The sequence below is a fragment of the Micropterus salmoides genome, unplaced genomic scaffold, assembly GCF_014851395.1.
Source record: "Micropterus salmoides isolate LMB-PRFRI ecotype aquatic unplaced genomic scaffold, ASM1485139v1 Ms_hic_scaffold_8, whole genome shotgun sequence".
In the NCBI taxonomy this organism is placed as follows: Eukaryota; Metazoa; Chordata; class Actinopteri; order Centrarchiformes; family Centrarchidae; genus Micropterus; species Micropterus salmoides.
Window position 1 is genome coordinate 21,942,606 of NW_024044570.1, and position 27,858 is coordinate 21,970,463.

Genomic DNA, 27,858 nt, shown 5'->3' on the forward strand with positions numbered 1-27,858 from the left:
TTCCGCTTCTCCTTGGGAACAGAGAGACGCGGAGAAAAGGCAGAAGAGTTGTCGCAGGCAGCAGTTCACAGGCAAAATGGTAGGGACTGTGCTCGCAGTTTACTGTGTTTTCTGTCGGAAATGTTTTCCTAAATTTATATTCCATCGTGTCACTATTGCATTAATGTTTATATTAACGAAAGAAACTGAAACCGCATCAATCATATTAGCTATAACATGTAACTTACCTTATTAGTACTGCCCTTGCTAACTATTAACTTCACTGAAATCAAATCAAACATCCTTAAAGTTGCCGTTTATTAGCCTACTGTTAGCTAGCAGATTCTGCCATATTATACAGTTTGATTTCATTATCATTATTATTATGTATTTATCAAGCCTTTCAATTAATTCTGTCCTGTAGGCTGAAGTTGAGGAAACACTGAAGAGGATTGAAGCACATAAAGGTGTGATTGGGACAATAGTTGTCAATGCAGAAGGTAAGCAAAAAATCACAGTTGTTTTCCCAGATTCAGCATGTTTGCAATAAAGTCAGACTGTAAAGGTTAGTGTTTTATTTTTTCAGGTATTCCCATCAGAACAACTTTAGATAACTCCACAACTGTACAGTATGCAGGACTCCTTCGCCACCTCACGATGAAGGCCAGGAGCACAGTGAGGGATATTGACCCTCAGAATGACCTCACCTTCCTCCGCATCCGCTCCAAGAAACATGAGATCTTGGTTGCACCAGGTGAGTTTGTAGTAGTTGCAGTGGTGTTGTTGACTTAATGATGATCACTGAAAGAAGCATGTAATATTTCAGCTAACAGCTGTAACTTGGAAGAGGTCTACTGTTTTAATTACATTTGTATATCCTATCTTCTCTTCTTTTATGTGTCTGCAGAAAATGACTTTCTGCTGATAGTCATCCAGAACCCATGTGAATAGCTGCTGGACATTTCCATGAGAGTCAGCCATTAATTTGTCACATGCAGTTGCTTTATCCAGGCAAAATATCTTTTCTCCTGGTTAAATAGCTCCATATTCTGCATAACCTCTCTTTTTCTACTTGGAACTCAAATATGTCGCCTTAATCTATGTTTTCTGTTTAGCCGTATTTCTTACAGTTCATGTCTTTGTGTTGATATTGAATAAGTCTGTGAAATAAAGCTGCTCGTAATCACACGGTACTTACTAGATCGTCCGTGTTCATTCTGTTACATTCTGTTACATTCTGTCCTGTACATAAGTATATGTAGTCACATAACAAATGCAGATAATTCCATATAGGAAGATATTTACTATCATGTATTATAAATACAAATGCTGAACTATTATCAGACAAATGTACTTAAAGTATCAAAGTAAAATAACTCATTGTTCACAATGGGCCCCGTCAGTGTTACATCATTAGGTACATATGATAGATTTGATAGCCCTGCGATGGACTGGCGACCTGTCCAGGGTGTACCCTGCCCAATGTAAGCTAGGATTGGCTCCAGCCCCCCGCTACCCTGTATGCAGGATAAGCGGTTGACGATGGATGGATGGATGGACCGATTGTTACTACTGATGCAAATGTGAACAGAATTCCAATCAGCCAGGTAATTGAAAACACATGTGTGGGTGTGCAGGGCCTTTAATTTACAAAGTAGTAACTATAGCTGTTAAATATATGCAGCGAAGTAAAACACACGTTTTCCTCTGAAATGCTGTGGAAGTATCAAAAGTGGCATAAAATGGAAAAACTCAAGCAAGTACAAGAACTCAAAATTGTACTTAAGTACACTGCAAGAGTAAATGTACTTAGCTACTTTCCACCACTGCTTATATCCCGCGTTGAAACACTTCTGTCTTGATGAGAGCCGTCTTTTCCAGGTGACAATACCCCCATCCGCATGACACAAGAGGTCACTGAATGTCTTGATGAGTATGAAAATGAATCATATGCGATGGCCTTCAGAGACACTTTATCTCAACCCAATTAAACACCCATTTTAGATTTTGGAGTGACAGCACCATCAACTGCCATTATCGAATCACAAAATGAGGGGAATACTTTTTGGAGGGATGGTTTTCACTCCACAGCCTCTTTTCATGTGGACGTTAATTACATCGTATGACAAGTAAACTGTCCACTTCAATAACTATTTCAAGGGAGCAAACTATCAAAAATGTATTTGTTTGCATTATATACCATAGGGATGATGATTCTGCTCCTGCTGTTTAAAGACCACAGACTATTCTTTCTTTCATGAAATTAATTAGATGTCTACATTTCGATTAAACTCATGTGTGGTGCTGTTTTTATGTCGGGTGAAAAAATCTCAGGGGTAAGATGCTGACAGTGGCACAGTGACAAAGAGTTAATTATCTAGAGTGCATGTCCAGGTTTGTTATTAAAACAATGAAAACTGTAATGGTAATGATGTTAAATATAAACACCACGTCCACAGCAGAAGCTTGGTGTCCCTTCAATGTGTTCATGGAACCACGTCCTGTAAAAACGTATTATCAAATTCAGCTAATATAATGACTCATGACACATTTTGTAGCTAGTAAATATTTTTACGGATGAAGGGTCTGACACATTGGAGTTTTCAATTTTTTCATTTGCCACTGTGAATTCAAAAGCTGTTCTGTACATCAAGGTTTCAGGATTAGAGACAATAGTCTATAATTATTCAAAAGCAAGTGCATCAGAAGACTCAGTATTCATGAGTGTGGAAATGCAAACATAGACTACTGTTAAATATTTATAAGGAGTGAAAACTCTCTCCAGATACATGACAATGGCCGATAAAAGACATTTTGCAAATATTTTAATGTAAATTTCCATCAGAATATACAGCAATATATGTTAATAAATAATTCATCACAATTATACAACCCAAATAATACATTACATAACAACTGATTGAAACAAATATGCTGGATTTCACAGCAAGTTTGTAGGGGAGACTGAACAGGTGACGCAGGAAGGTCAGGTGATTTTGGGAGATTGTGCTTCTAGGAATGGGCTCCTGGGATTTTAATATTCAAAGGAAAAGAAGCAGAAATCATGAATTCGTGACATTGTTTTATCTGGCTTGAACAAAAATAGATCTCATCAAAACACCAGAGGAGATGCAGTTTATGGTTATCCACAGAGGGGTAGTGTCATTCAGATGTTTGTCACTCAAACAATCAGATAATTGTTTCAAGTACTCTAAGAGTATCCAGTGAAAATATTTCATTTATTAGTTTTGACATAGTCCTGAAATGGAACTGAATAATAATTTGGCTTTTCTGTTTCTTTAACAAAATCACTTCAACTTGGTTTTTAAAAATAATGCCACAAGAAATCACCTTCAGGTAGGTGAAAACATTTGACAATATGTCTAAACGTAATGTAGTTCCACTCAAGTGATGCCAAAGAACATAAAGAATGATGCAAAAGGCCTTTTTTAAAAAATCCCATCTTCTATCCTCTTCAAGTTTTGTTACCATGTTTAGGCATGTGGAGGGTTTAGGACACAGACTCTGGGATAAACCATCTGAACAGTTGATGGTCGACTTGATAATGTTGTGAGACAAAGACTGATATTTGCCATGTCGTCTTCTGTCCCCTATGTCTCTTGGTCAACCCCCAAACTTTTTGACATCACTTAACATTTTTTCAAATACAACGACATCCTTCATTTTCTAAACATTTTTATTCTGACCAGCAGCAGTTCAAACAAAACATATGGCTTCCCACAAGAAATGGTTAAAACAATAAAAACATACAAAATTCTTTGTCTATCACGAGTGACATTACCAATGGAAAATGTATTAAACCTTAAACAAAAACTTCATTGATACCATTTGCCTTTATATAGATAAAATCTTTTAGATGTTTCCTATCCTCTGCAGAAACTTTACCAGCACACACACTGCTTCATCAGTCAGCTACAGTGCTCAGTAGACACTACACCATTGTACCACACAGAGGACGGTCAAGTATTTCTTCCAATTCCATTTCAAGTGCATCCTGTCAAGTTTAAGGCCTGAGGTGTGCTTTGATTCAATGACTCAATTTTCAATCTCTGAGTATTAACAAAGTGACCACTGCACGCTTAGTCTCTTCTCACTGCTGTCCAGAGAGGCTACAGATTTGTGTCAAGCGATACATCTCATTAGTGTGGATCAATACAGTTGATATGATATGAGCAAAAATGGTGGAAAGTTCTTAAAGCCAACTCAGGGACTAGTGTAAGTGGTTAGCGTTACAAAGGTGCTGTTTCACCTACACAGTGTAGTTACAATCCACGGGCAGCATGAGAGAATGTGGGAATGCCCAAACTATATGGTCACCGTGGCAGGTAATCAATTGAGCCAGTCAGGTAACAGAAATTATTGGCCAAAAGGATAACAAGACAAGGATTGGCTCCTTCAAGTGCAGAGAGTGGTCTGGCTCCAGTCTTGTTCTTGTTACTGTTCCTTTGCTGTCAGAGGCGCATTTGTCAAAGTTGGTGTCAGACGTCACCTCGGCGTGTGCCCGTTGACTTGTCCCCGGCCCCAGTGAATGTTAGGTAGTGTCAAACACCTCCTGAAGTGCTCGAGCTGGGCCTGCAGTCTCTCCCTCTCCTCTCTCACTTTCTGCCTCTGACTCACCAGCTCCTGACAAATGAAAGACGGAAACGACTCTTGTTACAGAACTGAGACTTTCCGCGCTAAACCTCATCACTTACAAACAGGAGTAACAAAATGGGAACACTGACGCTGAAAGATGAAAGTACACACATCTGCAAAACATAAAGAGGCAGGCACGCATTGTACAGTCGCAGATACTTACCCCCATAGTGAGAGAGAGCTGCTCTGCAGTTCTGGTCAGATTGTAATTCTGTGCTTCAAGTCTTTTACACTGACCGTGAAGAACCTGCCTCTCTGTACTCCATTCTGTACAGAGAGAAATACACAACAGAAAACACAAATGAGGGGAGATTATACCATTCACACATAATACCTCTTTCACACAAAGAACCAGAGAGTACAGTGTAGTCCAGCCCGTGGGCCAAATCTGGCCCTCAAACAAAAATATATGAGGCCCCAACAAAAGCTTAAGCTCTCTCTTTTATTGTTTCCATCAAAACCTCTATATCATTTGTCATAAATCTACTGTGTCTCAAAAACAAATAAGAGACAGTCTAAAATAAAATAGGTGTTGCAGAGATCTTTTTTCTAAGGTAACAATAACAGCACTTCAACCTTGAAAGAAACAAATCGCTGTAACTGTGGATAACCAAGCAATTACTTCTCAAGTCCCGTAGTGCAACTCAGAACACAGAATAGTGAAGATAACACAGCTGCTGCACAACTGCTGTAACTCTGTTAGTCCAAACTGAATATTGGGAGGAAAAAAGGACCTCAGATACAGCACTAACAGATGAAATAAAATACTCAAAAATAAAATATTCTATCTATATTTTTCAGCTGTAAATATCTTCATCACAATTCTTTTATAACCATATATAAGGGATTCTTACTAGACCTGTTTCTGGATTTTTATATCAATATTAGCATCAACCTCCAAAATCCATATAATGTTTTTATAAAAACGCTTTCTAGTACGTTTTTCTCTTTGAGAAAATCTCCTTTAGATTATTGACTTTGTACATTGAAAATAATTCAAGAACAAATACTAAAATCTCCAAAAGGGCTTCGGTCATTCAGTGAAACCTTAAACGTTTAAGCCAAACTTGCAGTTGTTGGGCTACATACATAAAGCTGACATTTATAGGTAGGACGTTGACTCACCATCCACATACTCCTGGTAGGCCTCAAAAATAGTTTCAATGCCCTGCCACTTCCTTGGAGCTTCTTCCATCTCCTCCTCCTCCTCATCTTCCTCCTCCTGACCAGACTCTTCCTCGTCCTCGTCAGACAGGTTTTCCCGTGGTCCTGGAGTGTCCCTGCTGGCTGCAGGGAAATGGAAGTGATGGCCGTTGACGTGTGCATGCTGAGGGGCAGGGTTATGACTTGAACTTTTTAGTTGAGAGATACTGTGAGGCAGCGAACGGTCGGCCTCTGGGACACAATTTGAGACTCCTTAGAAGAAAAAGAGTGAGACAAAAAGGCAGTGTCAGTCATTTTTAGTATTGTACCTCTCAAGCAGCCAATATCACACTGATAATGCATTTGAACTGTTAATGCACCTAAACACCACTAGGTGGCAGAACTTTGTCATTTTAAAATTCACAATCAAGCCTAATGGTCATGGGAGTGAGTGACTAACCTTTGTTCTGCAGTGTGTTGTGTGTGGACTGCAGCACTGCCTGGTGGAAGTGCTGAGCAAAGGCCTCAGGTGTGAACCTCTCCCAGGGCCGATTCCGTCCGTTCTGCACAGGATTGGGCTCCTTTTTCTGAGGAGAAGCAACAGCACCGTTCTGGAGGCCCTGGAGCTTCCTGTTTGGCTGAGCCTCCATGAATTCAGCCTTTTCATGATGAAGGGTCAAGGGCGGAGGGATGCGGGCCCCGTGGGTGTCCGTGGAAGGTTTGAATGCATCGTTATGGAGGCGATGCTTAGGTTTGTGTAAGCAGGGAGGGGAGGGGCTGGGAGAGTCTGGGAACAGATTTCCATTAAATGGGCACTGCAGAGGGGCTGATGAGGGGTCACCTAAAAAACACATTTGTACAGTCTCTTAGAAAAAGTTTTTGCAACTTTAAACATGCATATAAATGTAAGCATGTGGCGTGGTCTGTCTCACCAGATGAGGGAGCAGGAGGGCTGCTATACGGAGGTAAAGGATTATATCTGAGTGTGTCTAATGTCACAGTCTTCCTCTGAATGGCCTTCAGCAGCTCCTCTGTCCTCTCCTTATCTAAAAGAGAAAAGACACATAATGAGAACACCTGTCAGTCATATTTGAAAAAAGATGGAGAAAGGTCAGCAAATGGGTGGCTTGAGGTAGTATCCGGTTCAAAACCATTACAGACAGGCTGCAAGATTACAAGTTTAATAAAGGCTTTTACCTAAAAAAAATAAACAAAAGCGCAAATGAGCTGTAGATTATGCACCAGTGAGCAAGTAATAAAGAATACATTTTAAGCAACAAATGGACATTTTTACCAGTTTATTTTGTATTATGGTTCTTTTTATCAGATTTACATGATTTTTAGGTAAATTTACAATAAGCACAGCCAAATTTCTGGATTCTTAAAAATAAACAGTGGAAAATAATGAGCTCTATGTTTATTAAATACACAATTACATGCCTGCAAAACTACTGTTTGTTGCAGTGTTACTGGCATATAGTACAAAAACTCTCCATCACATGTATATTTATATGTGCATATCTACATTTTTACATTGCAGATACACATTCTTAACTGATACTTTATTTTAATAGGCTGCGGATTAAAATCCACCCTTGCTGGAGAATGTAGAAAATCCTGCCACAACCTCCTCTACAGATGCACCCTAACTTTATTTTCTTCTCACCCTTCCTACAGCCTCAGTAAATAAATAAAACAGAGAGAAACTGTGTGTTGTAATTTTCCACGTGGAATCACCAGAACAACTGTGAAGAGATCAGAGTAGCACGTAGGATGTGTGCGGATACCAAACAGGTTGTTACCTCTCCTCTGCTGTGGGCTGACATGGGAGAGGTTGAACATATGGAGGAAGTTTTTTTTCTCCTCCAGTTTGGGGGTGCTGTCCATCTCCTCAGCAGAGTACGGGGTGGTTAAGGGAGTTGCAGGTGCGGAAGGTGAAGAGGCCTTTCTTTTGCCCTGCACAGCCGGGGGAGACAGGCTGCGCTCTCTCATCATCCGCCTCCTCTTCCTCCTCTTCTGTGCCAGAAGCTCATCGCGATGGGCCAGTGTGGTCAGACCACACACATGCAGAAAATCCACTTTCTTTGAGGAGAGAGAAATTTGGTCAGGTGAATATCAATCTAATACGTATATATGCAGTCTGTGATGAACGCATGTTAAAAGTCTGTCTGTGTTTATGCACCTCAAAGGATGAGTCCAGTTTCAGCGGGGGCTGTTCTGTCACTCTCCTCAAATGGGCTTTCACCTCCTCTTCATCACTCTCATCATATGACTCGTCCAGGTCATAGTAAAAACCTGGTAAGAGAGAAATTATTTTTCATTATAAAGAAATTGCGTGTGTGAAACTAAACTATTCCCTATAGTCATTTTCTTGTGCCTACCACTCCCCTTCCTGCTCATAAATCCCCTTCTTTACACACTTCTACATGCCTCCTATTTATCCTTCATAATCCTCCTCACCTCCTTCTCTGGCCTCTCTCCTCCTCTTCTCCTCCAGGTCCAGCTTGCTGAGCAGCCGGCGGTGCTGCTGGAGAACCTCGTCATACACCAGCATGCTGTCGGGCGGCTGACTCTGTCGCTCCCTCACCGGAGACGGAGGGGCAACCTGGCACCGCCCCCCCGGGTCAGTGCAGGTACCTGGAGCAGGCAGAGTCACACTGGATCTCTGGTGGAGGTTATTGATGTGGTGCCGGTGATAGAGGCTCTGGATGGCTCTGTCCTGCTCTGCCTTGTTCCAGGAGCCTGTTTCATGTAAACTAGCCCCCCTCAGGGAGGTGTACCTCTCTGTGCCTTCTGCCCTCCTCCTGCCTCCTTGTTCTAGCTTCTCCCCCCAGCTCAGGGGGGCCCTGTCGGCTCTGGTCAGTCCTGGAGGAGGCCGACTTGGCGGCGTAGGAGGGTTAAGTGTTCTGCGGGAGTCTGCAGGGGTGTCGACAAGGGAGGCTGGGTTCCACAGTGTAGTTGGAGGGGCAGGGGGATGATGAGGACCTTTGGGGGAGATAAGGGGAGGTGGAGCACCGAGGCATTGAGGTATATCTTTGCTGCCTGGGTTGTGATGGACTAAATTGGTTCTGTTTAGGAAAACAAAAGCAAAATAAAAAATTTCATTTAAATTCTCGCCACACTGAGTGACATTATAAAAGTATAAATAATTTTCTAAAGCTCATTCTTTAGGCATTTTCACCTGTGGCTGTCTCTCCTCGGCTCGACACCTTTCCCAGGTGACCTGAGGCCCATCTCCAGCGGACCCTCCCTCTCCTGGCCTTGTCCTCGTTGCCGTGTTAACCACGCTGCCTCGCTGGCCCTCTGAGTCATCATGGCAGCTGTTGTCAGAGCACCGTGGATCCCCCCAGCAGCAGCAGCAGCAGCAGCAGCATGATGCTTCCCCAGGTGAGAAGGCACCAGGCTGGGCACTGGGTGTGGGACGGAGCCCCTGGAGGAGTGTAGGCCAGGCTGCAGGGAGAGAGGTTTGGGTGCTGGGAAACCTGGGTGCTCTGAATCCTTGGTTTTATCTGAAAAACAGTGGAGTTTGGAGACCATGAGTTAGTTCTTAGACGAGTCACGGTCACAGTACTATGTCTGTAGACATTTGGATGAACAGCAAAACATCTGTTCTATAATATTCAGAGATCATTCATCATCTTACACTGCAGTGACAAGGGTGTACAAGATGATGGGTCACAAATAATAATAATATTAGACTTACATAATTTTATATTTATTATTATAGTTATAGCCTTACTAGTTGTATGGTAAGAAATAAAATATTTTCCTAAATGTGGCACTATGATCAGGTACATAGTTTAATTCATCTGAGACAGCTCATCTTAAAACAGCGAAACACTGTGCAACAAGTTGATGTGCAATTACTGCTACTGCACAACTGACTACTGTGTTTACAATACTGTGAATGTGAATCCAGTATAAGGAAAAGCACTCAAAAAAACACAAAAGGCACAATATCCAATTTCAAGATTCAAACATAGTAAACTTCATACACATACACCAACCCACGATGGTAAAGGTCAAGCAGTTACTATAAGCAGTTTCAGTGTTGGCAAACATTTCTGCAGTCAGCAAATTTCACAACAGTCTGCTTTAGTTTAGATTATGAGATCACTTGGGGGCAGAGTTGACATTTTTGGCCTGAGGGTGACACCAGAGGAAAATTTTGAAAAGCAGGTTAAATTTTAATGTAAAATTTGCCCAAAAGATTGTAATAAATGCTTGTGTACAAATTAAAATTCAGCCGTAATGGTTGTGCTAGAGGAGAGGTCGGGGCGTCACCATGATCATAAGTAATTGTCCTTTGGCGACCATAAATATCCATACCAAATTTCATTGCAATCTGGCCAATACATGTCAAGATATTTGAGTCTGAACCAAAGTGTTGAATAGGCACAATTTCTAATCAACACAAGTATCCTTACGCGTCACAATAACAAGACAAAAAGGTTATAATTTGCGACTATTCAAAAATATAAACTTCTTAAGCTTAAAACTATTTAGGTGTCCTTCGGAGTGTCTCTCTGTCTCTGATTTCAAATGAGAAAAATCAGTTCACGTTCTGTGTAGTGTTTGTGTATCTGCCCTTAGTTCACTGTTTCAGGGGGCCAAATCCAATTAACAACCACCTACAAAAGGCCCTTCCTCCACCTCCTCACTCCCTGAGGCCCCATCTACACTACTCTGTTTTTGTTTAAAAAACACGGGAGTTAAAAGTGGCTGTGGCGGCGGTAAACAGACTGGGAGTCAAAGTAAAGGCGACATGCACAGTACAGGTGTAGGCTGTAAGTGTTATTTGCACAGTACAAAATATTTCAGTAGCATTGTGTTTCTGCTTTGCATGACTTATAAGACCCAATCAGAGAGCCAAACATGATCGTCTGGTCATCGTTTCTAAAGTCGTTTTTTGCCCGTCCGCACTGAAACGCTACACAGAGATTTAAAACGAAAACGGGGTTGGCAGCGTTTTCAGATTTCTCCATTTTAGGTCTTTGTTTTTGCAGTTTTAGTCTGTACGGGAGGTGCAAACGTAACAAAAGGTCTCCGTTTTAAAATGAAAACGCCATAGTGTGGATGGGGACTGAGCCAGCAGACTCTGCAGGAGCAGTGTCTTTCCACACAACATTGTTTGTTCTTTTTAATTAATTTACTTAAACAAAAATTTGGTTTATCCAACTTTTTTTTTCCTTCTTCATGTTGCTTACACCTGAGTTGGATTGTATCACACAGAATTAGGGCTGTCCCCGATTAAAGATTTACATGGTCAAATCAGAATTGTCAAGTCTTGCCTATAGTCGACTGATAGTCGAATCATGTACTGTGTTTGCGTGCGGCGATTGCGAGCGGGCGTGGGGATAACACACGGTAGGTCCGCTTTAATCGTCTCCATTCATTAGTCTCTGTAAATTACACTGTACATTTCCAGCTAAACTGAGTCTTATTGTTGACCCTTTTCTCTCTGCTCACCTGCCATTCACTGGTCTCGTGCAGAATGTTGCATGCATGCAGTGCAGCCGACAGCTGCATGCACATCGCCATTACTCGCGGGTCTATTTCAAGTACTATCTAAAAATGATGTAATATTCTTTGTGTGGTTCATCAACGGTGACAAATGATCCGAACGTCCCGCGAGGTGTGGATAACTCTGCACAACAACGGTGAAGTTAAAGCTCCGTCTCTACAGCAAGTTCCTCTTTTGCCACTACACACTCACACATGCTACGCCTACACATGCCCCCTACCTTGAGGGTTAGGGTTACAATTCTGGCTTTATTCACGCACTTTAAAAACATTTTCTCATTTTTTTATTTACAGCTTTAAACGTTGAAATGTATATTGTAATAGGCTGTATATTAACTTATTGGGAGAAAACTGTTAGTTCTATGTAAAATCAGACGTTGAGCACCCCCATATCACCAAAATGGCATGATCCCCGTTTCGCTGCGAAGCTTCGACTGAGATTGACAGTGGAATCAGGCTCCGCCCATCGAAGCATCGAATCTTCGATTATTTGGGGTCAGCCCTATACAGAATGCCAGTTACTTCATCTCTGGGTATCTGGTCATGTATGTGTGTGTACGTGTGCACATGTGAGTGCGTGCGCGTGTGTAGGTACCCAGTCTGTTCGGGGTCAGTCTCTCCCCTGGCCTGGCCCTGTCCTCCGGTGGTGCCCTCCGAGCCTGCAGCTCAGCCAGGTAGTGGCTCTCCGCCGCTCTGACCATCTGCTGCTGTCTCTCCCTCTGCCTCTCCTTCTGTCTGTCCAGCTCTCTCTCCCGCTCTCTCCCTCTCTCCTCCTCCCTCTCTCTCTCCCTGTCCCGTTCCCGCTCTCGTTCCAGCCCTGCCTCGCGCTCCCTTTCTTTCTCTCGTTCACGCTCTTGCTGTCTCTCTCGCTGGCGGAGCTCATTCTCCATCTGTAGCCTGTGGGGGAGGTTGACAAGTATGCAAACACACACACACACAAACACACACACAGGGGGAGAAGGTGAGAGATGCAACACCCAACATGAGGCAGATATTAACCACACACTGGTGAACCTCACACAAACATTTCTGCTCAAACATACACACACTCACAGAAACACACACAAATATGCACACACACTATCCACTTACCATGAGGAAAATAATCCATACACAGTATGACTGAGCAAGAGCAGATGAACACTTAATAGGTATCCACAGGAAAAGGACCCACATTTGCGCACACACACACATACACACACGCAGCAGAACACATTCACTAGCAATCAATAGCACACAAACAAACCTACAGGATACACAGGAGCCATTACAGAACCAGACGATAAATACCATCCATTTCAAACACAAACATTTCCCCCGCGCATTATGCCACAGGGAAACAATGTGTATTGTGAAACTGAGAAAAGAGCTCAACGTACTGAAACTAAATAGAGAGAAAGAAAGAAGGGATATGCATGTGTGTGAGATTTTATGTGCATAAGTATGTGTAGGGGTGTGCAGTGTGTGTGTGTGTGTGTGTATGAAGGGCAGTGCATGTGATGAGTGTATAGGAGGCACTGTGGGGTGTGTGCTAAAAATATCAGACACTCAGCAACCTGTGCCTACCCTGCAGAGAGAGATTACACAGCCCTGCAGACAGAGCGAGAGAGAGAGAGAGAGAGAGAGAGAGAGAAAAGAGAGAGAGAGTGAGCATACATGCACGTGTGTGTGTTACCTCTCAGCCAGCGCTGTGTGGTTTAGTTCTCCGGGGTACCGGCCTCCAGGCAGGTGCAAGTGGAGGGCAGAGGGGTGGAGAGGAGGGAAGGCGCCCCCTGCAGGCACAGAGTAGAACTGCGATCGCAGTGCAGAAAGACACAGAGACTCCTCCATCCTGTGACGGACGGACAGACAGACAGATGCAAGCCAGTCAGACTGTATCTGCACAGTCCAAGTGTGAAAATGGTTGAAGTTTATTTGATATATAAAGGTAACATCGCAGCAGTAAAGTTGTAGGAGGTATTATAGGGTAATAAATAGGTACAGAAATATGAAATCTGAAAGAAAAATGTAGGTTACATTAGGTTAAGATGATTAGGTAGAAAGTTAAACAGGGTATTTACAGAAGTTCTGCTGGTTTTTAGCAGCACTGATTTTTTTATATTGTTCAATGTAGCATTCTAACATAAATGCCAATTGATCCCCTGTGGACATCAACTTTTCACCACTGCTTTTGATAAAACTTTTGACTGTTTTAAATATGCTCTTTCTAATTTTGCGAGCACACATAAGATAAGTACACAGTGAACTTCAATGTTAGTATATCAAAATGAAACAATTTAGATTTTTGACAACTCCTGTTTAAAACAAGCACCATAAGTTTTATTATTTCACTTTTCATCTTAGTACTTTTTATCTCAGTGCTTATTTTGTGTATTTTACAATACAGATTCATTTTGCAATTTCCTCTTCACTGTCTTATCAGAAATACTTTGTATTACCCTGTGTATGAACTGTGATATTCAAATAATGTTTCCTTGCCTTGCTGTCTAGTGTATGCGATAATTGTTTTTACATGTACACTGTATGTACCAAAAACAGTGTAATTTGGATTAAGTAGTGTTTTAGTCATGTTAAAAGATGGAATGTTTATCACTGGTAGTTTTGCAGTGGTAAATCTACAGAGCTGCATAGTATGGCGTTTGTACCCTAACGTTCCTAAAATTACCCACAAAAACTTTGGTACGATAAAACACAGTGTTGTTTAACAAGATCACATGTAAGCCATGTACTCTGTCTGTTTGTTCCAGCACTTCACTTAAGCTAAAATATACTCCTAACTGGAGAAATACTCAAAACAAAAATGTCATTTTGTTCAATCAAATGAATGTCTTAATGTTTGTCTTGATTAGAATTTAAACAAAGATTCTGACTAGATAACATGAGCTTGTCAAGGATTGTGAGTTTAAGGTGGTGTTACCTTGGTAGGGACAGTGGGTGGTGCAGGTAGGCAGGATGATAATAAGCAGCAGCAGCTGCGGCATGGGCAGCAGCAGCAGGGTCGAGACTCAGGGATAAAGAGGTCAGTCGGAGGTCATCTGAGGTGGCAAAGGGCCGGAGCGCTCTCAGGTACTCTTCTGGGACGGCACCCGAGGGAACCACAGGGTGCATCTGCCCGGGCAAACTGCAGAACAAGTGCACACCGCATTCAAAATGTTTAATGTAGTTTCAAATATAAAGATTTTTAAGGGATTATAATAAATCAATGAAAAGTTGTGCTACACTTACCTAAGGCTCTGTATTCTGGGGTCCTGCATGACGGAACTGGGGGTAAGGCCAAAGGGGTGGGCCAAGGGGTGAGGTGAAGGGGTAGGCGGAGTCCTCTTATCCTGCTGTGCCTGGGTGCTCTCAGCACTCACCCGCTCCCTACTGAGTCCCTGAACACTCGGCTCAACCTGACAGGGAGACAGACAGTGAGAGAGCTGACATTACTATCAAATCTATGCGGTTTGAGTGTGTGCTAGATTTAAACTGAGCAGTTCAGGAAAAGAGGAGAAGGAAATGACAAGGAGCGACGACCCCCCCACGAGCTGCACCCTGAGGCTCAGCGGCTTGGAAAAGTGGGTCTGATGTGTCATAACAGGTCCAGATCAAAGTGGAAAGATGATCCTAGTGTCTGGCCAACTGCTCTCTCCTTCATCACTCACTCTGTCTCTCTAAGAGGTTCCCACTCAGATGGTCGCCACAAAGTTGCATTTGATCTTTGACTGGTTATAGTAAAAATTCTGACCTTCAAATCACCACCATGACAAAAGCCAAAAGCAGTCATGAAAAAAAAAAAAACAAATTACAAAAGGATGTTTCCCAAACTTGCATATTACATTACAGTTAAAATAGTTAAACAGTTGGCAAGGATGCATACCATGTTCTGGGTGTGGATCTGTCCCAGTTTGCTTACTATGTCATGTGTCATTATTCTTTTTGTGTGGTACACGGCGCTCGTAGTCATGAGCGTCGCGGAGTAATACATACAGTAGGCCTACTGTGCTTCACCATAATATTACAGTGTGACCCCAAAATGGCATCTGTCAAGAGACATGCTTACAACGCAGACTTTAAACTCAAGGCTATCACTCACGCAGTAGAACGCGGGAATAGAGCAGCAGCGAGAGAATTCAACATTAATGAATCAATGGTACGGAAGTGGAGGAAGCAAGAAGATGACCTGCGCCAAGTAAAGAAGACCACACAGAGTTTCCGCGGGAACAACGCGAGATGGCCACAGTTAGAGGACAAAAATTGAACAGTGGGTTATTGAACAGAGAGCAGCAGGTAGAAGCGTCTCTACAGTCTTGATTCGAATGAAGGCAACAGCGTTAGCACGGGACATTAATATCAATGACTTTCGAGGCGGGCCTTCTTGGTTGTTCGTCTCTATGTGCTCTGTGATGAACTGGTGACTTGTTCACGGTGTACCTGCACCTGTTTTTTAATAAAGTTTGACTGACTTATCTGACTGTTTTGTTTCGCTTAATGCGCCTTATAGTCCGGTGCGCTTTATATATGAAAAAAAGTTCGAAAATAGACCATTCATTGACAGTGCGCCTTATAATCCAGTGCGCCCTATAGTGCGGAAAATACGGTATGTTTTCTTATGACGTCACAAGAAAGTGGAAGAAAAGGCTGGACTGCAAACAAGCTGTTTTCTGTGGGAGATGGGAACTCCCTTTGGGTTGGACTTTGGGCTTTTTCACTATGCAAAACTATTACATGCACAAAAAGATATATAACTCAATAAAGGAAAAGGAAAAAGCCAAAAAGCATAATATGACCTCTTTAAATTGAGTCTACAGCCGTGTTAGCAGCTCTGTGAGGCCACTTAGGCACAGCTGTGCTTTGAGCTACACACCAATGTTGAATACTAACATACTCGCAATGACAATCCTGAAATACTGATGTTTAGCAGGTATATTGTTCACCGTCTTACTTTAGCATGTTAGCATGCTAACATTTATATATTAGGACTAAACAGCTGAGGCTGATGGGAATGTCATTAGTTTTATAGGAATTTGGCCATAAAAATAGCTGAGACAAATGTGAATGCTGATGATGGCACTAGATGAAAAGTCAGGGGAACGCCAAAGTGGTTAAAAATCATCCTCTGGGCTCCATGAATGTCTGTACAAATTTAATGCAAAATCTTCCAATAGTTGTTGAGATATTTCAGCCCGGAAAAGAAGTGGCGGGCCGACCAACCGTTCGACTGACGCTGCTTGGAGTCACAATTTTACATTGTCTTTCATTTCAACACTGGAATTATAAATACATAGTGGAAAAATTCTTTGTGGACACAGATTTTTCCATTATAAAGAAGAAATAGCTGCCAGAAAAGCCACTATAATCTGTCCTATCTTGTTGCTATATGGAACAGACAGCAATGCAGGTCAGACAGACAAACCACAAACAAATGACCTCTCCCAGCAACACCCAATCTGCTACCTTAGTCATGTCTTGACCTGCAGTGAAATATCTGTGCTTTGAATATGTTTGAATAGTTTTGAATGTGCCAGTCATGGAAAGCAGATTCAAACCAGTGATGATCTCTCTCTTTCTCTATCATTCAGAAATCTTCACTGCTTCAAAATAAGAAGGGGAGACGACACACGGAGGGTCTGGTCTGGAGCCATCACATTCCTTGACCCCTGACCCCGCACACAGCTAACAGCTTTCACAGATGCAGCAATAAACACAACCAAACTGTTTCTTTTGCTTAAATCGTCCCGTCCTGCGTCTTTCTCTGTTCTAGGACAAGCTGTGCACAGTAAGGACAAACACTGAATCTACGCAAAGCTTTAGAGCCCTCTCTCTGTCGCTCTCCTGCTCATTCTTACTCTCCCTCCCCTCCTTTCTTAACATCCTATTCTCTATTTTCCTGCTTCCCTCCCTCCTTCTTTCTCTCTGAATGTCTGAATGGGAGCCCCAGGCAGGCACAGCCACAGAGTGGTCTTTGTGAAGGGGGAGAAAGGCAGCTCTGATCCAGTGGGAAGTGGCTACTGTGGGGGCTAACCCCTGCATTGTGTGAGGGGCCTGGTTCTTCGCCCCACCTTAAATTCACTCACACACCCACAAGCAAACACATACACAGACGTGCACACACATACATGGGTCCCTCTTCACATCCTAAGCCTTCTGTGGTGAAGGGTCAAGTACACACAAGTGCACACATACACACACACACTGCAGGAAGCTGAACACAATAGGTGCCAGTCTCTGCAGCCGCCAGTGTTTCTTTACAAACCCCTCATGTGTTGCTGAAAAAGACATGGACTGATTAGCGAGAGGAAGAGGGGGTTGAGGCAGAGGGGTGAAAGCATGAAAATGAAAGAATGAGACAAGACAGAGAAGGAGAGAGTGGGGTGATAGAAAGAAAGCAATGGAGGGATGGCTGGTTTTGACAGTTTGATGTTGACAAGCACTGGGACTATTTCTTTAATGGAGGGCGCAACAGCAGGACGGATAAAGGAGACAGAGAGAGGCAGACAACTCATCTGTGCGGAGAGAAAGCGCGAGTGAAAGAGAGAGAGAGAAATGAGAAAAAGAGAAACCAGTGAGACAGAGGAACAAAAAGTACAGATAAACAGAGCGAGAACAGCAGATGCCTTGTCTCAAACTCATCTGGAACACCAGCGGGTATGACGGTTGTCTTACCTGTCGTCCGTCGGCCCTCCACAGGCCGTTGCTGGTCTTGGTGGGTGCAATGGTGACGACTGGAGGGGTGCTGGGGACACCGTGGCCCCTGGTCTGGCCCAGAAGGGGCCCTAATGAGCCTCGTTTAGGTGTGGTGACTGGCGAGCTGTGGCTGGTGGCCGGGGAAGAGACTGGAGATGACTCACCGCTGATGGCAGAACCTGAGGCGGAGGGAGAGACAGTGTTAATGACAGTGGGAGAGGCAGGAATAAACTGCCGCTATCAGACGGCTGATCAGATTAAAAAGATTTCAGGATCAAACAATCCCCCGTGACATAATACAGGTGGTATACAAAAAAAGAAAAAATTATATTTTTTGTCAGTGTACTGGCTTGTGACGGGGTAAACAGTGATTCAATCATTTTGATGAAAAACATTCTGGCAAAAATGTGACAGAAATAAAGTGTAAAAAGACGCATGAGGTAGAAGAGATGAGGAAATAGTACAAAATGTGTGTGTGTGTGTGTGTGTGTGTGCAAGACTTATGCAAAATGAATAAAGAGAACGAAGGGAGGATGTCATAAACAAAGGTGTTAAAAAGAGGCTGGCATGTGACACGGCGAAGGGGGTGGTGTTAAATGTGATACAGAGAGAGTGTGTGTGTGTGTGTGTGTTGTCTGTAACATTCACTCTACCATTACTCACTACACTCACTAATCAGTAGACGAACACAAACATGTTCAGAGAAGGTAAGGAGGAGGAAATAATGACATGGAGAGAAAGTGGAGCTCATGTAGAGCTTTAGGTAGAGAAAGCGCTACAGGGAGAGAGAGAAAGAGAGAGAGAGAGAGAGAAAACGAGATGGTGAGAGAGTGGCAGAGACAAGAGACAGAGAGAGAGCTTGTTATAATTGACTGTAATTAGATTCTCATTATTAGGAGATGAATGGAAATGGATGAAGGAAGAGGCAGAGAGGGAGAGGTCAGAGAAGGTCAGCTCTTATTCAACACCTTCATTAGGACACCAATGAGCTGAGTGAGGGGACACACACACACACACACACACACACACACACACACACACACACACACACACACACACACACACACACACACACACACACACACACACACACACACACACACACACACACACACACACACACACAAAACCAAAGAGCTACCAGGCAGTAAAACGTTTCACATTAGTCCACAAAACAACCTTGGTCTGTGAATTGATCTACTTATACAGTTATTGGCACTGTGTTGCAATACACTGTCCAATTTTCGTTCATTAATACCTCGTTCACATCTTAAAGGAAGAACTCAACATTTTGGGAAATACACTCATTTGCTTTCTGGCTGAGAGTTAGATGAGGAGATGCTACTCCAATGTCTGTGAGGTAAATATGAAACTCCAGCTGTCAGCTGGTTACCTTAGCTTAGCTTAGCATAAAGACTGGAAACAGGGGGAGACAGCTAGCCTGGCCAGCCATGTTATATCTCGTTTGTTTAAAACAGTATAAATGACAAGCTGTGGTTGTACGGGGACTAAGCTTAAACCGTTTTCTCCATATGAAAAGGTAATATCGTACCTCATACCCATAAATGTTGAACTATTCCTTTAATTTTGTTTTTACAGCTCTGTTTCTTGGTTTAGAGGTCAGGACCATGTCAGATCTCTGGGGACTGGAGATGCTGAAGCTATGCGTTTCAATGTTGTTAAGATCACTGCTTACCTCTGGGATCCTCTGCCTGTTTGGCCAGTTTACGCAGGGCAGCAGCGAATCCGGAGTTTGCAGATTGGGCAGCTGCGTTCCCATTGGTTAGTGGGCTGAGGGGACTGACGGTGGCCGTGGTGCGAGTTGCCGTGGAGATCATTCCTAATGATGATTTATTGGACTCATGGTTCATACCTGAGGAGGAGAGTGGGAAGAAGTATGAGAGGAGCTTTGATATATCGAGAAATTGTACCAGTAAGTTTCTAAATAAAACACGGACAATCCAGTTAGCAAAAGTGTGTCATTCTTTTGTCATCTGGGGAATTCGATTACCACTTCTTTCTCAAAGAAGAAAATGTAGCTTTGAATTATTTTGTATGAAAAAGCAAACACAGTTGGTATCTCATTTACCGTGTGTTTGAAGGGAATGGACAAGTGTGTGCGTGTGTGTGTTTATGCCTTTGTGTCTGGACATCATAGTGAGCGCATACGAGTGGGTCAGCTCCACTCGAGACAGAGTGAAGGGAGTAGAGTTGTGTCAAATAGAGCCGTGACCCTAATAGCAAATCATACACATGAGTGCACACATGTCCATTTCCTCAAGGGAGCCAGCAAACACATCTTAAGACCTCGGGAGTGTCTACATGCAAACATTATTAAGTATCACTGCAGTTTTACACTCTCACTGAAGCGAGCATGTGCACACACAAACAAACACACACACACAGTCACGCACAAAGATGACTAGCAAACCCATCGATCTACTGAATAGTGCACACACTTAAGAGTGTGTTAGAGTAACCTTTGTCTTCACCCTCTCCCCTCTTACCGACCCACTAATGTTAATTACAGCTGGAATTAGCCAGCAGCCCCCCTGTCTGCTACAGCAATGACCTCATTACCACCACAACACACACACAACCACCTTTCAAACATGGATACATGCACATGTATGCCACAGGAAGAGCAAACATACAGCCAAAGCAGAAAACACACTCATGAAAAATTCATAAGTGCACATTGAACGCCATTATTCAGTGTTCTGCTCATCACACAGATGACTTTAAAGAAGTAAAAGAATAAAGAGTGGTCAGATCTTAAGTGTTTGTTCATTATTATTATTATTATTCACAGACTTAAGATGAGGTGTCTGCCTTCTACCTGCCAGCTTTCACAAATGTGAGCAAAAACAGGGGCAGAGGAAGCTGTGGAGCGATAAACAGAGCGAGAAGAAGAAGATATATGAAGGGGACAGTGAGGAGAAACACAGAGAGGGAGAGAGAAATGAACAAAAGCCAAGTAAGCCTAAAGTAAAGTAACATGAAGTGGAGACTGACAGAGGTTGTTATATGAAATCATGTAAACCATCCAAAAACGTTTGTCTGTACATTTCTTCTGCATGTTTTGAAATTTTAAAACCATTAGCGTTAAATATAATCAAAGTTTTGAAAAGTCTATATCAGGTTTTGTGACCCTGCCAGCTGATGAAACGCTTCCTCTCCTCAGTTTGTTACCAGCTGCCACAAAGCAAGACAGACGAGATAACAAATAATCTGCAAACCTACAGTAACAGCTCTGAATGACATATCTAATGCGTACAATTAACACGCACGCAGCCTCTGACATGAAGTTTAATATATCAGAAGACAATAAGATACACAAGATGTAAGATTTTCTTTAATGTTCACCATTCTTTTTGTGCATAACCGGCTTCAAGTTTCTTTTCTTTTCTTTAATCACTATCTTCCTATATTTATTTGGCTGCACATATGTATTTACATGTCATGCCAATAAAGCAAATTGAAAATGAAACGGACAGACAGAAAGGGAAAGAGAGATGAAGCGAGTGAAAGCTCAGTTCCTGACAGGCTCTGTGTGTGTGTGTGTGTGTGTGTGTGTGTGTGTGTGTGTGTGTGTGTGTGTGTGTATATCTCTGTCTCTGCTGAGCCCAGCAGTCAAGGGAGAGATGATAAGACAGTTTCTATCGACTCTTTCTCTCCCTTCCTCCTCTCTACTCACTCACTCTTTTCTTTCCGTCTCTCCTCTTTCTCCCCTCTCTCTCTGTCGTTCATCTCCGCGTACTGGAGCTTATTTAACAAAAGCCAACAAACATAATCTCTTCTCTGTTTCTTGCTTTCTTTCTTCCTTTTTTTCCTACAGTCTTTTCTTACAGGCTATTTCTCTGATATTTATCCATGTCATTCACACACACACACACTAACATATGCATGTGCACATAATTCAAACATGCAAACAAACACACTCACCCTCCCGCTCACTGTTCTCCTCCTGCTCGTCGTCTTTCTGCTCCTCTGTGAGACTCTTTCTCTCTCTCCCTCTCAGCCTTGCAGCTGCTACATGGTCACGTGACCTCTTTTCTATCCACTTCCCCCCTCCTCCTTCCCCTCTCCATCCCCCCCACACACCCCCCCTCCCCCCGCGCCTTCCCCTCACTCTCCATCTATCACCCCCTCCATCCTACCTCCTCCTTCCTGTACTCCTCCTCTCTTCTCTGTCACTCTTTTTATCTTTCCATTTTCTCTCCTTAGCTGTCCCTTCTCTCTCTCTCAAACTGTGCTCTCTGTCGTTTTCTTTTCTCTCTTCATTCTTCATCCCTCCTGCTTTTGGCTCGCACTCCTGGGAGGAGGGTGGTGGTGGTGGTTGGGGGGTGGGGGGTAGAAAGAGGAGGAGGGTTTATGGTGATGACGTGGAGAGTGGGTGTGTGGTTTGAGCTCTGTGTGTGTGTGTGTGTGTGCGTGTGTGGCAGAGGGTGGTGTTAACCCTCCATCCATCACGCTTTCTCTCTGCTAGTCTGCTCTGTCTGCTTTGGGGACAGTGGTGAGATGGGGGAGGGGTGGTTTCTGACACTGACCTTTCACCCTTCACCTCTGACCTGTGCTGCCCCAGACAGCAGGGGGTTGGAGTGTGAAATGCACAATAGCCCTAAATACAAATTAAGACATTTAACTCCCTTTAGGAATCTTTTTTTTTTAAGAGTGATGACTGAATGAATAAACACAATTAAAAAGGTCATGCTAGCAGCCCCGTGAGGCTGTAATGCTCATTGCACATCAGAAAACAACTTCGCTATTCATGTCAACATTGGGGCAAAAGACGGGAGCCGGCTCCAATCATTCACTTATAAGAGCAGTCTCGTTCGCGACTGACACATCACTAGATGTTATCAAAATTAAAAGGTTTTATCCTGCAGTGACCATTATAGGACTTCTCAGGCCCCATCCACACTACTACGTTTTCATTTTGAAACGCAGACCTTTTGCTATGTTTGCACCTCCCATCCAGACAAAAAGGGTGAATTCGAAAACCTAAAACGGATATGTTTGAAAACTCTGCCGACCCCGTTTTTGTTTTAAAACTCCAGGGTAGCGTTTTAGTGCAGACAAGTGATGCAGACATTCACATTTGGCTCCCTGGTTGGACTTTGTTAGACAAAGCACAAACACTATGCTACTGACACTGTTTATGTTTTGTTATTCTTATTATTCTTAATATTTGATATTAATATTTTTATTAATTATTTTGTACTGTGCATGTCGCTGTATTTACTTTGCAAGAAATTCCAGGCTGTTTTTTCCGCCGCCACAGTCGTTCTGGACTCCCGTGCTACGGTCAGCAACAGTTCCACCTCGTCACCGGTCCAAGCAAAAAAATCTCTGGTGTGGTTCTTCATCTGTAGTACTTTTTTCTTTCGCAAAATCTTTGGCAACTGCGGTGTAGAGAATCTACTTCCTGTTAAGATCTTTGGCAACTGCAGTGTAGAGAATCTACTTCCTGTTAAGATCTTTGGCAACTGCGGTGTAGAGAATCTACTTCCTGTTTACACCGGCATGCTTATGCCCAGTGTACGTGAATGGCCACTAGATGTGCGTTTTCAGTTGTTTTAATATAGTTGGAGATCAATTCTGATACGCAGCTAAAATGCTGGTGTGGACAGAGATCGTTTTAAAACTAAAAACGCAGTACTGTGGATGTAGACTCAGACTCAGTTTGTCAGGCTCGATACTTCATTTCCAGCTGTTTTGGCTTAACTGCGCTTTGAGGTGAGCGTTAGCATACTAATTGATTGCAGTTATCATGTTACAAACAAGCTAACATATTGGCATTGCCACAATTATATTAGTATTAACATTGCTGCAATAATTATAACATTTAGCATGTTAGAATTCATCTCAAACAACAATTAAAGGTGTTGAGTCTGAATTAAGCAAATATTAGAGGAGACATGAAGTCATGCCAATGGAAAGACACGAGTGAAATGGAGATATGCAAATTCCCTCTAGGAAACACAAGTTAATGCCCACGCAAGGTTCAATTTTAGCAAAACATTTTGCTTGTCTACATGTTGAGTGACTCTACTTCATGAATGTACAAATCCAAGAGAAAAACAAGAAAGGTCTGGAGAAACATTTTCAGATCAGTCTGGTCTATTAAATAAACACAAACAGCCAAACAAGGTCAGGGTTTAAGTTGATAACTAGCTAACAGCTGCAGCTGAAGTAAATTTTTAGCGTGATCATTTTGAGCTGATTGTAGACAACATCATGCTAACGTACTTAAAGTTAGCATACTAATGTTTAACATATAACTTGTTAGTTACAAATGTGCTAACATGCAGCACAGCTACTATCAAAATTCAGCATATAGCATTAATCTTATTAATCATTAAAAGTACAACTGAAGCCATTAGTTGTTAGTTTTAAAAGGTATCCCATCTGAAATAAGTGTTGAACAAGTGCGGAATTTGACGTGCTGGTGCCACAAAATGAAAAGTGACGGGATCAAAGTCATTTCGACCTCTGGGAAACATTAATGTCTTTTTTTTTAGCAATTCATCCAATTTTTTAATATATTTTTTACACCTGAACAAATTGTGGGACCAACTAACCCTCCTGTCCCCAGAGCAATCAGCGAACCGTGGCTAAAAATATTCCAACATATGCCAACAAACTAATAATAAAACTATCCCCAGCTTTGCCAAAATGGAAATTACATCCAGGTGTGACTCCAGTCATCCACACGAAACACGCCTACGTACACAATCACATTCTGCTCAGCATGATGCAAGTGATATAGGACATGTTGAGGCCTGCGTCTTTGACACCTTTTTTTGTGTCTCTTGCTCTCTCTCTCTCTCTCTAACACACACAAAAACAGGCAAAACACCCACCACACAGGGGGACTGTGAGGGCAGCAGGGGGGACCTGCTCTGCACCGTCAGCTCATTAAAAAAGCAGTGTGTGTGTGTGCGTGCGTGCGTGCGTGTGTGAAAGCAGGATGGGTCATTAGGATGGAAGAAGAGGTTGTAACACACTACCTACTCATTAACCCTCATCACATTGGCATGTCTGAGTGTGTGTGTGTGTTCTTGTGCCGGCTACTATGTTAACACTTAGACATTAAATTGACTATCCTCATTTGTGTTTACAAACATTAGACTAATAATGACACACACACACAAAATATGCTCTATTTAAGTTTTAAGACATTATTATTTGGGCTCCTACAGCGAATACTAATCACAACAACAGCTACTGTTGCTGTTACAATAGCTGGCAGACTTTTTCAAATTCCTTTGACAAGCACGCACACGCACACACACATACAAGAGAGAGAGAGAAAGCGTGAGAGAGAGCAAAAGTAGCCAAATGTTTTACAGCCTCTTAAACTTGTCTGTAATAGCAGTCAGAGTGGCGTCAACACAGCAGTCTCTAGGGTTACTCCAGGGGCCGCTAAATGGCTTTACTAGCTCCAGTCACTCTGCAGCTTGCACAGAAACACTTAACACTTCCTTACAATCCATAAACAACGAACACACTCTCCCATTCCAGCATCTCCACACACACTCACGAAAACACAGAAATGGGCACGCAAATTAACATAAATGTCAGAAAAATGACAGAAGGCAAAACAATGACTTCAACAAAAAGGCACATGTGTAAGCTGTCTGTGTAAATACATGCAAAGACGGGCACATAAACAATTAGCTGACTCAGGATTTCAGGCATTGTGCGTCACAAAACGTATGCATGTGACCCCTAGGGACCAAACAGCCAGCTCGCATTTATGGTCCCAGGATAAATGGAGCAGAAAAAGCACATACTGTAATAACCAACACCTCCAGCGAAAATCAAAAAACAAACAAACAGGAGGCAACCTCCGAAGACACGCTGGAGCAGAGAATTAGCAACACAAGGTAGGAGGAGAAACAATGGAGAAAGTATGGGAAGTGAAGCAATCATTACTCTGTTTCATATTAAACAGTGTGTCCGCTAGAGCATAGCCATGTTTACTGCGCAATCATAACAGAGTCGAGATGTTAGTGGAAGGTCTATAAATTATCTCCGCCACAGCTTAGAGCAGAAATGTGGGCTGTCAGAAAAGATGGGATGGCTACATTAGAAAAGCTCTTCTTCTGTTCTCTTCTCTGCTCCCTTGAACTTTAGGCCTCCCACTTCAACCTCCTCGTGGCTGCAGGGCGCTTTTCCTCCTTCAGTGACCCCATCTCCATTTCTCTAATCAGTGTACTTGTCTACGAGCATCTTGTCACCGTCTGTCAGTACAGAAAGAAGCTACATAAATAGCAGCTGTTACGGGAGCCTTAACACTTTTCTCTATCTGTCCGCGTTATCGTTTCTTTGCCTTGTCATTTCCTCCTCACTATATCTTTTTCAGTCTCCTAACACTCACTCGACAGCCTCTCCTATCACATCGGCTGCGTTTCTGTTTTCCCTGTCTGTGTCATCGATCTCTTCTGCAGCATGTGCCTCAGTCTCGCCTCTCCGATGCGGAGATGATGCAAAAAGATAAAACAATCTGAGGCAAACCAATCTTACTCTGTCTCAGTTTGTTTCGGCGCCTGGCTGTGTCTGACTTTAGCCCGCAGGTTTGTGTGTGTGTGTGTGTGTATGTATGTCAGCGTTGGTGGTGGAGGTGTATACAGAGGGTCCTGTCAGACAGTTGACAGCCACAGTTCCTCCTCTTTTGGCCCGAGGCCGGCTCCGCTCACCAGGTGCCGACACCACAGTGGCTAGACCTCAACCATCTGAACAAACACAAGAGGGGACAACACACGCAGACATGCTCTCATTGCACAAAGATGTACGAAGACAAACATACTAGCAGATGCACATAGACTGGCCTGTCAGGCTGGTGTTGAATAGGTGTAACGTGCCCGGTGTATCTGAGGTGTGTGCTGCGAAAGAAGACCTGAAAAACAACTATCACCGTAGTAAACAATGATGTTTGTGCTAAAAGAGTAGCATTCAAGGTGAGGTTTCGGTCTGCAAATCAGAGAGGAGCTGATACTGTTGTCTCTATTGTCTACAGATTTTATGGATTGTTTCCTCATTTATTATCACTGTATTGATTAGGCTGGGGCAATGAGAAAAGCAGCCTTGGAGGTTGATTGATTCCTGTAAATTCCACCTCTGTCCCCCGTGTCAGCGTGTATACCTGACTTTTGGCTGTCTAGTGTTGGTTCTTGTGACTGAAACATGAGCCTGTTACCGCAGTAACAAAATAATTTGCTTTGTGTCTCCATGTTGTGCTCGCCCACCTCTCTTGTCCTATATTTTCTTAGTCTGAGGAAGACCATGCAGTATAGATTCGTTCCATAGTACAGTAGGGCCTACTTTTATTATCCAGGAATACATTTTAGGACATCACATTTTAAATATCACAACACATGCCAGTCTCACACTCATTGGACTATTTCAGTAATACCACACTGCAGCAAGTAAGCAAGTTTTTTCTAATGTACCAAAATGGCCCTTGTGGTCACTTGTTTTCAATTTCCAATTCCACGACAACTTAGCAAACTCCATCTGCTGATGAAGATCATGCAATGAAGGTCAGAAAATAGAGAAAACTGTTCACCACAGTCCCAGGTGCAACTATGGGAGATGTGTTTTGCTTGATAAATAACCTTAACGTCTAATCAATTATCAAAAGAGATGCCTATTCCTTTTCTGTCCATCAATCAACTGACTGTACAAAAGTTTCAGCTCTAATGATATTAGAGGAGATCAAAGTAGCGCTATCATAAAGTGGGATCAGGTAATTAGATACACATTGCTTATATGAAGTGACCTTCCAAAAACAACCTTTAAAACTTAAAACAAACAACAGGAGTTTTTGTAATTTCAATAAATAAAAACACTGAGGTGAATATGAATCCAAGAGCAGTGTGTGAG

At 42.7% G+C, this 27,858-nt stretch overlaps 2 protein-coding genes across 5 annotated transcripts in view; one reads left to right on the forward strand and one right to left on the reverse strand.

Moving 5' to 3' along the window:
* Window position 1: 1 nt before the first annotated feature.
* Window positions 2-1,176, forward strand: LOC119894154 (dynein light chain roadblock-type 2). Its single transcript, XM_038706718.1, has 4 exons — window positions 2-79; window positions 404-479; window positions 566-733; window positions 887-1,176. Exons 1-4 carry the CDS (start codon window positions 77-79, stop codon window positions 928-930), a joined length of 291 nt encoding a protein of 96 aa, XP_038562646.1. The 5' UTR covers window positions 2-76; the 3' UTR covers window positions 931-1,176.
* Window positions 1,177-2,787: 1,611 nt separating this feature from the next.
* LOC119894095 (genetic suppressor element 1-like) overlaps window positions 2,788-27,858 on the reverse strand; it is a 38,708-nt gene continuing 13,637 nt past the window's right edge. For 2 of the 4 annotated variants that reach the window (XM_038706611.1, XM_038706613.1), the window contains exons 2-16: window positions 19,664-19,840; window positions 17,947-18,146; window positions 14,527-14,693; window positions 14,219-14,422; window positions 12,977-13,132; window positions 11,897-12,198; window positions 8,960-9,287; window positions 8,239-8,846; window positions 7,961-8,073; window positions 7,581-7,860; window positions 6,711-6,824; window positions 6,239-6,619; window positions 5,761-6,051; window positions 4,799-4,902; window positions 4,486-4,623 (exon numbers count right to left, since the gene is read on the reverse strand). In XM_038706611.1, coding sequence (XP_038562539.1) covers window positions 4,486-4,623; window positions 4,799-4,902; window positions 5,761-6,051; window positions 6,239-6,619; window positions 6,711-6,824; window positions 7,581-7,860; window positions 7,961-8,073; window positions 8,239-8,846; window positions 8,960-9,287; window positions 11,897-12,198; window positions 12,977-13,132; window positions 14,219-14,422; window positions 14,527-14,693; window positions 17,947-18,146; window positions 19,664-19,838 — 3,561 coding nt within the window. In that variant the 5' untranslated portion in view covers window positions 19,839-19,840. Of the gene's footprint in view, window positions 4,624-4,798; window positions 4,903-5,760; window positions 6,052-6,238; window positions 6,620-6,710; window positions 6,825-7,580; window positions 7,861-7,960; window positions 8,074-8,238; window positions 8,847-8,959; window positions 9,288-11,896; window positions 12,199-12,976; window positions 13,133-14,218; window positions 14,423-14,526; window positions 14,694-17,946; window positions 18,147-19,663; window positions 19,841-21,912; window positions 22,022-27,858 lie in introns of those variants that run through there. The other 2 variants (XM_038706612.1, XM_038706610.1) reach the window with 2 other exon arrangements.